This window comes from Hemicordylus capensis, chromosome 4 (assembly GCF_027244095.1).
Source record: "Hemicordylus capensis ecotype Gifberg chromosome 4, rHemCap1.1.pri, whole genome shotgun sequence".
Lineage (NCBI taxonomy): Eukaryota > Metazoa > Chordata > Lepidosauria > Squamata > Cordylidae > Hemicordylus > Hemicordylus capensis.
In genome coordinates, this window is record NC_069660.1 from 156,351,713 (window position 1) to 156,365,058 (window position 13,346).

The 13,346-nt window shown below is 42.7% G+C and overlaps 1 protein-coding gene across 5 annotated transcripts in view; it reads right to left on the reverse strand.

Annotated features, from left to right (window-relative positions):
* The window catches only part of CEP350 (centrosomal protein 350), a 139,902-nt gene that overhangs the window by 58,941 nt on the left and 67,615 nt on the right, over nucleotides 1-13,346 (reverse strand). For all 5 annotated transcript variants that reach the window (XM_053244150.1, XM_053244151.1, XM_053244149.1 and 2 more), the window contains 5 exons: nucleotides 8,708-8,827; nucleotides 3,903-4,066; nucleotides 2,815-3,008; nucleotides 1,033-1,217; nucleotides 37-124 (listed from right to left, as the gene is read on the reverse strand). In XM_053244150.1, the coding sequence (XP_053100125.1) occupies nucleotides 37-124; nucleotides 1,033-1,217; nucleotides 2,815-3,008; nucleotides 3,903-4,066; nucleotides 8,708-8,827 (751 nt within the window). The remainder of the gene's footprint in view (nucleotides 1-36; nucleotides 125-1,032; nucleotides 1,218-2,814; nucleotides 3,009-3,902; nucleotides 4,067-8,707; nucleotides 8,828-13,346) is intronic.

Here is a 13,346-nt window from a genome sequence, read left to right on the forward strand (position 1 = left end):
AGTGCTACAGAAATTAGGCTTAAAAGCAATTCTTACCTTTTCCTGTTGCAGCTTCAGAAGCAGACCACGTTGCTTCTTTCGGATAGGAGGCATTTTGTCATCCTCTCCTTTGTCTCGTAAACGTCTAAGAGAAACAACAGGAACAAAGTCCAACACTTCTATGGCATGCAGGTTAGCTTTAGGAGAATATATAGGCAATATTTACTTTGGCCTGCCATAATCAAGGGCTGACAGGGTGGGCCCAGCATCTACCTAGTCTTGTCCTTGCCATGCCACTCTTCTTCCCATTCCTTAGCCAGCCTTGCTGCAATGACATATTTGGCAATGGCAGCTGTTCTTTGTGTAGTCTCATCAACTCATTTCCAAGCATTAGCATATCATCCTGGGCTTGATCATATATCCCAAAACACCTGTTGGCAGGCACGGTTACTTACAGGCTCAAGGCCTTAAAAGTCTTTGGAGTAGGAATGGTCAACCTACATTCTTGGAGACTATTCTATTCTCCAAAGTCATCTAACCCCATCATATGGGGTCTCTGCAGTGAAGATGCCACCAACTAGCAGTTAGGACCTCACGGAAATGGGGCACATGAATAAAAGCAGTTATTGAGGTCATCAACTGAGGAATACATGTGGTTCATGAAAGATTCCCCTCAATGAAGAGGTGGGCAGTGGCCCTTTCCTGAATGCACATGACTGCAATACAAATGTATATGAAGCACACATGGAGACTCACTGCTTCTTTCCCTTAGAAGTGTGAAACTGAGCAAAGAGATTTAAAGCACACATCTCCGTTACATTTATTGGGCCCCGAGAAAGTTGTTTTGGGGCCAAGACTGGGCCACCAGCTGAACATCACGGTATGATGTGATGAACATCACGGTATGAAAGAGACAAACTCACCTCTGCTTAGTCACTCTTCCATGGCTGTCAGAACATTGGTCAGAAAAATGTGAAAGCAAAATTTAAAGTAAAGAAGTCTTAACATAAATCCCAAGGATAGCATACAAGTCTTATATCCAGGTCCTCATACCTTTTCTGATGTTCTAGCCAGGCTAACTCAGCCTTCGTCTTCTCTTTCAATGCTTTTTCACGTAGTCTGAGGAGTGAGGACTGGTGAGCGGCCCGCATTTCTTCCTCCTTCATGTACTGCCGCACCATTTCCATTGTAAATCTAGAAAAGCTGTCTTGCCCTCCAGAAAATGGCAAGCTTAGCTCCTAGTACCAGAAAAAAAAATTCAAGACATCAGCTTCTAAATAACAACCCAGAATTCCTTTACTTTTGCCATATCATAAATAAAAACAAAAAGGAAGTGTCTTTGTGCTTTTATTAACCACACCTCATGTGTGGTTGGTGGGGGCACCTTTTAATAGCTGTGTACAGCTTTTTAATAGCTATGTAAGGTTCTTTTTAACTCCTTCCTCTGGTATACCTGTCTGGCTTCCACTTTACAGGCATTTCAATCAATAGTTTGTTTCAACAAGACTTTAGGTTGGGCTCATTTTAGTTTCCCCAGGTTTGTTATTTTGACATTATATTGCACCCATTTTAGTTTTTTGGCAGAACAAACATTCATTTTTAATGTATACATATTTAAATATTATTATTTATTGCAATTTTTAAAAACCTATATTGTGTGCTGCTTTGAAAATCTTCAGTGAGGAAAAAACATCTTAAAATAATAAATACTGTAGAACATAAGCAGCATTAATAGAGGGGCATCCTCCCCACCCCACTGAAAAAATAGCCTTGCAACCAGCGATAGAATGAAAAGCTGGTAAAAAGAAAAAGCCCAGCTCAAGCCATTTGTGAGCATCCTTTAAAAGGGACTATGCTCATAGCATAGTGTTGTATGCTTGTATGCTCCAGTTTCTTTTTGGCACACAAAGGAAGCTACTGTGCACTATAGCATTTTGCACACGTTGCTACCTACCTAAGATAGACCATACCTGCAAAAATATCCCAAATGGTCCCACTTGTTGCTTCTCTTTTCAACACTACAAAAATAGTCCTCATCCTAAGTTCCCTTGTCAAAAAGGTCTGTTTTATGCCCCAGTTATCTCACACCTTGATTACTATAATCTCTCTGGTCTTCCAGTTTCTCACCACAACCGAGCACTTTGCTTGCAAAAATTGTTCAACCTCACTCATCACTCTGAGCATGTGATGCCTCTTCTTAAATTCTTATACTAACTTCTTGTCTGTTCTTGGATCCTGCACAAGTTTCATTCTCCATAACATCTCTCTGCTGTCATATTCCAACACATCCCCACACCTATGACTTTTCCTCATTCAAGTCCTGTACCTTCAAACTGTCCAAAGTTATCCTGTTCCACCAAACAACTCTGACCTTTCTCCCTTGCTACCCTTTAACACCTGAAATTACCTCTGCAATTCATTTCCTTTAAAACCCTCCACAAAACCCATCTTTTCTGTGATGTCTTTGCCCAACTCCTTAGTCTTCATATTGTGGCTAAGTATGTGAAAATGAAATAAATGCATATTCTTTCCTCTTCTTCCTCTGTTGTCTCCCTTGTGCAAACTTCAAATCTTCCTTGTTTGGGCAGGTAATTGAAAATCATTCTTAGAAATTTTAAGCCATATTTTGCCTTTGTTATTTTTCTTCTAGTGATGCAACCATCTAATTCACTTTACAGGTGACAATTAATTGTGTCTACTAAATAACTGGGTGTGTCTGTTTTACAAGACATTTGACCTGAAAGTCAAACAGGCTCTGAAAACAATTGATCATTGTGAGCTACCATAATTAGAAGAACTCCAAATACACATGGCCACAGAGTATTGAAAACTTGCCTTGATTGGTGAGATTGTGCTCTTTGCAGGAGAAGCATCTTCATCAGAATAATCCTGGTGATCTCGTTTCTTCAAATTGATCCGGCGGTGACTCTCAGAAGGTAGCAAAGAACGGAAGGACCTTTCTTCAATCTCATCCTCTGTCATGGACTCATCAAATTTCAGAGAATATTCTGTTGCAACTGAGGTTGAGTCTACAGAGAAGGCAGCAAAACAAGATTTTTGAAAGGAAATGTGTTCATTACAGAGCAGAAAAGACCATAAGCAGCTTTTGTCATGGGATGGAACACATTTTGGGCAGGAATGTACATGAAATAGTCTTAACCTGAATGACCAAAACTGCAAATGTGAGTGCAAACGTTATTTAAATAGTAAAATGCCCACCATTGTGACAGGGATGCCTCATATACTGCAGGAACCTTGGGATCCACAAATACTTCTGTGACCTTTGCAGGTGGGGCTTGAAAGCTCCAGAAAGCTCCAAGTTGACAACTTGCTCTGACAAAGTCTAGAACTTAAATGAGGCCTTTTATCCCTCTTGCATCAAAATCCCTCTCCCCTCCAGATTCTACCCACTTCCTGAAGAGTGGAAAGCCTTAAAGAAGCAGTCCTGCAGTTGGGAGCCATCATTCTGTCAGTTCTGGTCTGATGTGTAGCCTGCACTGGTGAGTGAACAATGGGAAGCGTGAGGGTCCTGCTATGGAGAGAGCTGACCCCTTGGGAGAATTTGGTTCAGAGTGTGCTGTCTGTCTCTAGGATTTCCAGTTCAGGGGTCTCTGGCTCAACTAAACCCGGGTCCAGCATCTTAGACTTGCTCTGTTGGCTTGCTGATCCATCTGGCTACTGCTTGAGATTGGGTTCATGTCTTTCAGTGGCTGTGCTCTATGTGATTGCATGTCACATGGATGGGTGATTGCATGTCACATGGATGGATATGCAATGGTAATAAATTGATACTGGAGCCAATTTAAGGAACACAACTTATAGAATCCTGGATCTCCCTCATCACATGCACTTTACATTAATTTTCATTTTTCTTTAGCATTTGTGTTCTGTAGATTACCGTAATGAATGTATTCACTACTAACCTCTTTCATCATGAATGAGAGGAATACCATTACTTTGCAGGGAATCATTCACAGCGGTAGGAGCCTCCTCTGCAATGGAAGCACTTGGCTTTTCACGACGGGACAGTTTCTTGGTCTCCTTGGAAGATGGAACAGATGGACTTTCCTGGCGGCTGCTGCTGCTACTGTTTTTTAAAAGAACATAATAGAAACACACAGTTGAATCTCAGACCAGAGTTGTAAAGGCCAAAACTCAGGCAGACCTCAGAATAACAAAGTCAATGTCTATTTTTATACCAACAGCATTCACAAATGTCATCTCTTTCAGTTTACAGTCACCTCATGCTGAGTATCAGAAAAGTGCTAAATGCTCACAAAATAAAGTTGCCTGGCTAATGTCCCAAAATACACACACTGAAAGAGGGACAAGGTCAGCACTGTACATTTGATGGCTCATAAGTTATATAAAGTGGCCTGCAAGGTGCTCAATAACCTCTTGTATTTTCAGGCTCAGAGAGGCTGCTAAAACAGGAATGTCGGCATTGGTGGCTGGTTGGTTGCTTTCAGCTTGGTAGCTTAAAATTTAGCAGGCCTGGTCTAGAAGACAATTCCCTGGGAACCAAGCAAAGTCCCATTAAAAGGAATGGCAATTTCTAGAGCACATAGCTAGGCTCTTGCACAGTTCTTATTCACTGCAGGCATTTTGTGTCTGAAAGCTCTTAAACAATGTAAAAAAGTTGTGCCATCGAGTCGGAGTTGACTGCTGGCACTCACAGAGCCCTGTGGTTTTCTTTTGGTAGAATACAGGAGGGGTTTACCATTGCCATCTCCCGCGCAGTATGAGATGATGCCTTTCAGCATCTTCCTATATCGCTGCTCCCCAATATAAGTGTTTCCCACACGGTTGCATTATCCTGATAACATCATCTCCTCTTTAAGTCTACCAAAATAAAATGAAAAGGATGGGCCAGGGGTACAACATGGTGGCTGACTACCAAACTAACAAAGCTGTGGACTGTGGGAACTCTTGTGCAACTCTCCCAGTCGCCCTGTGGTGGCACTGTTACACCAGCACCCTTACAGTCTGGAAAGCTCCCCAAACTCTGAAAAGGCTCTTCAAGACTAGAAACAAGTTTTTGATCTTGCAGAGCCCTTGCAGAATCTGGGGAATGCCCAAGACTCTAAGGGCACTGACTCAACTTCAGACAATCTCAGGATCAGATCAATTTTATTTAATCATTATTAAAACAAAAACAACATATATAAAATTAACCAATACAAAACCAAAAGAACCGCAAAACACGAATCTTACTATTTTGCATTCATTCATCCATTCATTCATTACACAGTCAGAAAGGTGTTATTGACTGGTTTGTTTTATCCAGACATCTGAATTTTATTGTCAATGTTGTTACTGTTGTTATAGATATCGTCGCAGAATATAGGCTGTTCCCAGTAAAGCTGCTTTTTGTAACTGGCTGATGGTGATTTCTGTGGCCCCTATGGTGTTGAGGTGCTCTTCAAGGTCTTTTGGAACTGCACCCAGGGCGCCAATTACCACTGGGATTATTTTGGTCTTTTTCTGCCACAGCCTTTCAATTTCAATTTGTAGATCTTTGTATTTTGTGATTTTTTTTCTATTTCTTTTTCTTCTATTCTGCTATCCCCTGCTATTGCTATGTTGATTATTTTGACTTGTTTTTCTTTCTTCTCCACTGCAGTTATATCTGTTGTATTGTGTGGCAAATGTTTGTCTGTTTGTAGTCGGAAGTCCCATAATATTTTTACATCTTCATTTTCTTTAACTTTTTCAATTTGATGGTCCCACCAATTTTTGGCTACAGGTAGCTTGTATTTTTTGCAGATGTTCCAGTGTATCATCCCTGCTACTTTGTCATGCCTTTGTTTGTAGTCAGTCTGTGCGATCTTTTTACAACAGCTGATTAGGCGGTCCACGGTTTCATCTGCTTCTTTACAAAGGCGGCACTTGCTGTTTGTGGTTGATTTTTTGACTTTTGCTCTTATTGCATTTGTTCTTAGTGGCTGTTCTTGCGCAGCCAGGATTAAACCCTCTGTTTCTTTCTTCAAGCAACCATTCTTAAGCCATTGCCAGGTCTTGGTGATGTCTGATTTTCCACTTATATTGTGCAAATATTGACCATGCAGGGGCTTCTTTTTCCATTTTTCTGTTTGGTTCTTGACTTGTTCTTTCTTGTAGGCCTGCTTTGTTTCATTGGTGTTGAATAGTTTTGCGTTATTGACCATTTGAAGTGCATCTTCTTCACTGTCCTTGATATATTCTTCAAGGCCTCTTTTCTCCTCCTCTACTGTTCGATGGACTTGCAGCATTCCTCTTCCACCTGAGCTGCGAGGGAGGTATAGCCTATCTACATCACTGCGGGGGTACAGAGCATGATTGATGGTCATGATTTTCCTGCTCTTACGATTTAGCGTCTCTAGTTCTGCCTGGGTCCAGTCTATTATTCCTGCAGTGTATCTGATAACAGGTATAGCCCAGGTGTTTATGGCTTGTATGGTGTTCCCACCATTGAGTTTGGACTTGAGGATTTTTCTAACTCTCCTGATGTATTCACTTCCGATTTTTCTTTTCACTTCAGTGTGTGCGATGTTATCAGCCTGGAGAATGCCCAAGTATTTGTAATGTTCTTTCTCTTCCAGGTTCTTGATCTTGCTTCCATTGGGCAGTTCTATTCCTTCTGTTTTTGTTATTTTCCCTCTGTTCATTATTAATGCAGCACACTTGTCTAGTCCAAACTCCATTGCTATATCGCTACTGAATATATGGACAGTGTTTAGCAGTGATTCGATTTCTGACTGGGACTTTCCATACAACTTCAGATCGTCCATGTACAGCAGATGGTTGATTTGACTTGATGTTTTAGATGTTTGGTATCCGAGGCCTGTTTTGTTTAGTATTTGTGAAAGTGCGGTCATGGTGATTTTTATTATTATTATTATTATTATTTCAATTTCTATACTGTCCCTCCAAAAATGGCTCAGGGCAGTTTACATAGAGAAATAATAAATAAATAAATAAGATTGATCCCTGTGTCCCCAAAGGGCTCACAATCTAAACGAAACATAAGACAGACACCAGCAACGGTCACTGGAGGTACTGTGCTGGAGATATATAGGGCCAGTTACTCTCCCCCTGCTAAATAAAGTTTAAAGTTAAACTTTAACACGTTAAAAGGTGCCCCTTTGCCCAGTTAGCAGGGGTCTAGATCAACTTAGATAATAATAATAATAAAGCAAATGAAACAGTTAAAGCAATTTACATCCCATTATTCAGAGGTATCTAAATTTATATAATGCACTTCGGGAAGACACTATCCAACACAGCACAAAATGTCAGTAGATACAACAATACTAGTTCTACAAGGATGGTCTAGGCTCAGAACAGAAAGAAACCAGAACATCGTTGCACTGTTTCTTTTCTAATCTCTGTTTTTACTAACACCACGGCTGCAATCCAAAATACATAGCAGGCACAAGCCTTTTTCATATCCGTGGAAGACTAAATGGAAAAAGCATTATACAAATCAGGTTGTTGGATTTACAAAGCAAACACTTCACGTGAAAGCCGGTTTGACAGTTTGGGGTCAAACGAAACCACCCCCTGTTCGGTCCAACCTCGGACTGAACACCCCCAAATGTTTGGGGGTTCGCAGACTTTTTTTTAAAAAAAAATGTTACTTACCCTCTCCAGGGGAGTTGTTGGAGGCAGTGGGAGGGGGGGTCCATGGAGGGCCCCCCACCAGCCTTCCTTGCAGCCCAAACCAGCCATTCGGTTGACTCTTCAGCCCATTCAGGCCTTCCCCCCGCCATGGTGGCCATTTTGGAGGCCGCCGTGCCTGCACAATTGGCCTCTGCATGGCCTGGTTTGGGGCGGCAAGGAAGGTCGGTGGGGAGAGGGGGAACCTCTGCGAATCCACACACACACACACACACACACACACACGCCAACGGCCTCCAACAATTCCCCTGGAGGGAATAAGTGACATAAAAAACTTAAAAATAATTTTTAAAAAGGTCCGCAACCCACCCACCCCCGGACTGGACCGAACCGGGGGGCTCTGAGGGGGTGCCGGACCGAACCTAACCGAACCGAACTGGGCCAACCGGTTCCGTGTACATCCCTACTAGTGCATGCAATAACACTCCAGATACGCATTTAGAGGAAACTCTTTGAGACCTGCATAAATGTGCAGGTAAGGGTATCTACATCTGCATGTGTAAAATATTTCATCAATGTTTACCCTTCATGCTCCTCACATGCACCATTCCCATACCAGACACTCATACCCTCATCCACACACAGTCCAACATAGGTAATTCTGCTGCCTACTCTTTCCAATACACCCCTTTCCACCACCAGCATCTATACCTAGGACTTGTGTGCCTAGCTGTTTTTGGATTTTTTTACCTTTTACTTGTTGGAATATTCATGAGCATCCCATAATACCTTCCCTTATGAGCAAATGGTTTGAGGACTCATTTTAAAAATCTGAAACCATAATTCTAACAGCCAATTATTATGGAGATTTCCAATACTGCAGACGCTCCGTATTTCATTTTACCAAATTTAAGAGATGGGGGCAGGGGCCAAACCGGCAGAATCATACAGCATATGTATGAGAAATGGAAAGAAAAAGGAAATAAATGGGGAAAAAGGAGCTGGAAACATTCCTTCAACAAGGAAAATAAAACCTATTTAAAAGTTGATTTCTTGTATCAAATACACCCGGCAGTCTTTTTTCATTATTTTCATATCTTACAGAGATTCTATATGTCCTGCTTCTCACCTTTGATCATGTGCCTTTGATCTTGATGACTCTGAATAACTATCAAATGAGGGAGAGTACTGACGTTTTGACTCAGTGGTCTCCTCTTTATTTTGTGAAGAGGTAATGGATTCTATTTTCCTATTAAAGAAAAACAAGCTAGTTTGAGTACTCCTGAAATTTTAAAAAAGTTTTAATTGATTGATTTAGATAGCTGAAACACAATACACCTCCAAGGCAAGATTTTCAACGTAAAATGGGTACAAAACATTCAATGAAATATCACTAAAACCAGGTTGCTCACCTGTAATTTTTGATCTTTTGGTCAAATATCATTCACAATGTGGGCTTTGCACATATGCAATAGTACCTGTGGAAGGATTTCAAGCTCCTCATAGTGCTCTGAAGTTCTGCCCTTTGGGCACAGAGCACACTTGGTATCTTCAGCGGCAGAGCACTTCAGCTCAGTTCCTGAATAACGCTCCTAGAGGTAGTTACTGCAATCAGGAAAGCTGTCTTGAGGGTGAGCAGCTTAATAGAAGTTGAGGATAACGGTTCAAAAGGTGCCTAGGTCAGGGTGGAGAGTGCCAAGGAGAGACTCCAGGGCTCAACCAGTTTCTTGATTGAGGGAAAGAGATTGTTGGGCCTTTTTAGAAACCTTTTGCAGTCTGGGTGGTGGTGGGGGGAGGGTTTTAGAGTCCCATCCTTTATGCATTACAGAGAGGGCTAACACATGGACCTTGATAGATGAGTTGGAATGGTCGGTATGTTTTAGAGAGGTTAAATACAGGAAGACTTGATGTACAGAGGCAGAAGTTAGTTTGAAGCCTTTAGTCTTAGCTTAGTTTGTACATCTTTTGCATTTGCAGGCATAATTGTGCCTGCTCAAGGCTTTCTGCTTGTGGAACAAGATCTGGTCTCCAAGTCCAGCCTCCATGTTGTCATGTTCAACATTCGGAGGCTGTGATGGAGCACCTAGCCCGTTCTGTAAGAGTGGGTTGGGGCACTGGTGGAGGCCGCGAGACAGTCACAAGAGGAGGGGAAACCAAGGCTGTCTTGGCCACCACGGTGTGAGTATTATGCATTTGGTTTTATGTTGTAAGATTTTGCTGAGGACACATGACAGGAGAGAGGAGGACAGGAAGAGATAGCAGAGATGCATTTTCTAGGGAATTTGGAAGGCATCCCCTAGAGACCCCTTGCCCACTGCTGTACGCGAGCAGAAGAGGGAGCACTTCCTGTTGAGTTGAATCATGAAGAGGTCCACTTAAGGACTCCCCCAGCATAGGAAAAGATCAGAGAGGACATCATGGTTGACCTCCTATTCGTGTTGGCAGGACAGATTCATTTCCCTGCTGAGATCGTCTGCCAAGACATTGTGGGTGCCCTTTATGTGAAGAGCTAATGGGTAGACATGGTGGTCTATTGATCAATCCCAAAGGTGAATTGAAAGGTTGCAGAACAAACCAGAAACTGTGCCACCCTGGTGGTTGATGTATGCAATAGCAATTTTGTCCAGTAAGATTTGGACTGTTTTGCCACTCAGAACAGGTGAGAAGGACTTGGGAGCCAAGAGAATGGCCAAGAGTTCTAGGAAGTTTATTTGGAGGAGTGATTGTTCATGGTTCCACAGACCCTGCACATGAAGCCCCACACAATGAGCACTCCATCCATTTAGGAAGTGTCTGTGGTGTGAAAATAGGAAGTTGAAATGGTATGCCTGTTAGATCTCCTGGAAGAGTCCACCAGATCAGGGAGTCCAAAATAGTTTGTGGCAAGAGAAGCTGCAGCCCCCAGTTGTCCACATATGGCCTGAATTTTGAAAGAAACCACAACTGGAGGTGTTGCATATGAAGTTTGGCATAATGAATAGTCATAGTACAAGATGACATCAGGCCCAAGAGGCGTTGGATGTTCTGTGCCTCCTGGGTGGGACTGGACCTGAAGGATTGGATCATACGTACAATGGAGAGCCGTCTCTCCTCTTGTAGAAAGGCTTGCTTTGCAAGAAAGTGGTGAGATTGATGGGTCCAGAAGTTCCAATAGGCAGTGGGACTGGGGACGCTCTGTTGCCAAATTGGCCCTTGATTGAGGTTCTCTGTTGATGATGTTGCTGTTGCAGGAAGGAGTGCTTTCAGGTGTTCTGGGAAAATTTACTGAAGTCTTTACAGTCAGTATGGCTGTATCAGTACTGTGGTTTGTTGAACCTCCTAAATTTTTGTGGCTGGTATTGCTGAGCGGAAGAGGCGAAACTTAGATTTTTTTTTTTCATTTGCTTCATAGTCTCATCCATTTCAGAACTAAATAGACCATCCACATCAAAGGGGAGGTCTTCAGTTTTATCTCTCATTACTTGTTGTATGGAGGAAGAACAAAGCCATGCATGTCACCTTAAGGAAATGGCACTAGGCAATGTGCAAGATTCTGTTTCCATAAGATACTTCGCAGTGCTAAGATTCTGGTGTGTAAAGTCTGCAGACTTAGCTAGCATATCTTTGAACTTATTTTAGATAGAGTTAGGGATATCTTTGAGGTCATCTTTAAAACTCTCCCAGACGGAATTATGGAACTTGGCCATACAGACCATATAATTGACTATCTTCATAGTCAGAGATGAGGAACAATATACCTTCCAGACAACAATGTCCAGTTTTCTGCCCTCTTTGTCAACAGGAACAGAATGCTTCTGGCCTGATTTACTGCTCATCACACAATTTATACTTAGGGAGTTCAGTGGAGGATGCTTAAAGAGAAATTGCAGTGATCCTCCTGGATACGGTAAAAAATCTCTAGACACCTAGAAGTAGATGGAGGAGGAAGATGGAGCTTACCACACCGACTTAGCAGAGTGGATCAGTACTGGTAGCATGGGGAGCACTGTGAGATACTGTGGTAGAGGAAACAAAACCTTGGGGTCCTTGACTTCTTAGATAGGAGATTTCCATTCTAAGCCAAGGACTTTTGCCATCTCAGCAATCTGAATTTGATAAGATTTCGCTTCCTCACTCGAAGAGTGGGATGGGTTATAAGGGACATTGTTGTCCAGAGAGGGATCAGATAAGTTTTCAGTATGCATAGAATCATCATCAGATTCCAATGGTGTAGTCATCAAGAGAAGCTTGTCTGTCTGGCGAAGGAGCTATCTCCAGGGGGGCCACTGGAGAAGTGGGTTGTTTATCAAGAGAAACTGGGCGAGCTGGTTCAGTGGGTCTTGGCACAGGAGGCTGTGGCTTAGGTTGCTGTGGGATAGATGGTTGAGGTCCAGGAGGAGGATCCAGTGGATGTTTGAAAGAAGCATCTGGACCTACAGGAGATGGCTGACCCTGAGAAGCGGTTCTCTCTCTCTTTTTTTTTAGTTTACAAAGTCTGAATTCTTCATAGTCATAAGGAAATGATGGGCAAGGCACGTAAAGATGATCTTTAAATCATCACATCCTTCTGATGAACCCTGGGTCCATGGCTCCAGGTGAGCTCCAGTAGTTGAGCTTTCTCCAGTATGGAGAGTAGGTAGGAAATGAAAAGTGGAGTCTTTCTTTCCATGATGGTTTTGGCAGGTAAGTTGGGGAGCAAGTGGAGTTGCTTGTGCTGAGGAAGCAGAAGAGATTTTAAGAATCTGCAAAACATTCGAGCTAGAGTTATCATCAACATTGAGGTCATGTAGGGAAAAACCCCTAATGCTGATCCAGACAGCGTCGTGACCCAAAATAAATTTGATGTAACAAAGGAGAGGAAACACCAACACCAAGAGCGTCAATGGGAAATGAGATCTGAACATGGGGAATTAAGGAACCAAGGGCTGAGTGGGCAGGCTCCTCAGTAACATGTGATCAGTGCAGAACAATGGAGGTGTCAACATCAATGATGCTGGGGCCTCAGTAGAGGCGGATATCATCAGAAATAGGGTTGACAACACCAAGATTGGAACCAGTATTGATGTCAAAGCCTGAGAAATCAAGGCTGGAAGAGAAGAAGCCTGCTCAATGATCTCTGGGGAAGAAATTGATGAATGGGAATGGATGACCAGAACAAATGATGGGGATGGTGGTCAAGTGTTGATCGGTATCAACGACATCAAAGTAGCCAGGTTACAGGCAGGTGTCAAAGGTTGTGTATGGCTCGATGTTGATGCTGATATCGACGGGAGCACCAGCGCTGATGACGGTGGTCAGACCAATAGCAACTCGGATTGTTAATAGTCTTTCCGGGCCAGAGGAGTAAAGCTTACTGTGGTGCTCAATCCCACAACTGTCCCTGTCGACATCAAAGATGAAGACAAAGTTTTTTGACATTTGGACATCGATGTATCTTCTTCCAGGGGTTTCTGTTTCTTATGATGCCTGTGGCGGCCATCCTTCGAAACATCTCTGGGTTTTTTTAAGGTGGCTTGATCGGTAACACCAGGGGCAGCTGTCGAAGTTGAGTCTTACTTCAACAGTGTCGACGTCGATGGTGCTGATAGAGGAGATCATGGCACTGAGTCAGCGGGCATAAGACTTGCTTGTAAAGGGCCACTCTCAAACGCAATTCTGATCTTCTCAGTTTGTTTGGGAAATGATAAACAAATTCTGCAGCTGTGTGAGTTATGGTCTTCCCCTAAGCAAAGCAGGCAGAGGTCATGCCTATTGGAAGAGGGGAGAGTCCCGCTGCAGGTGGAACAGCA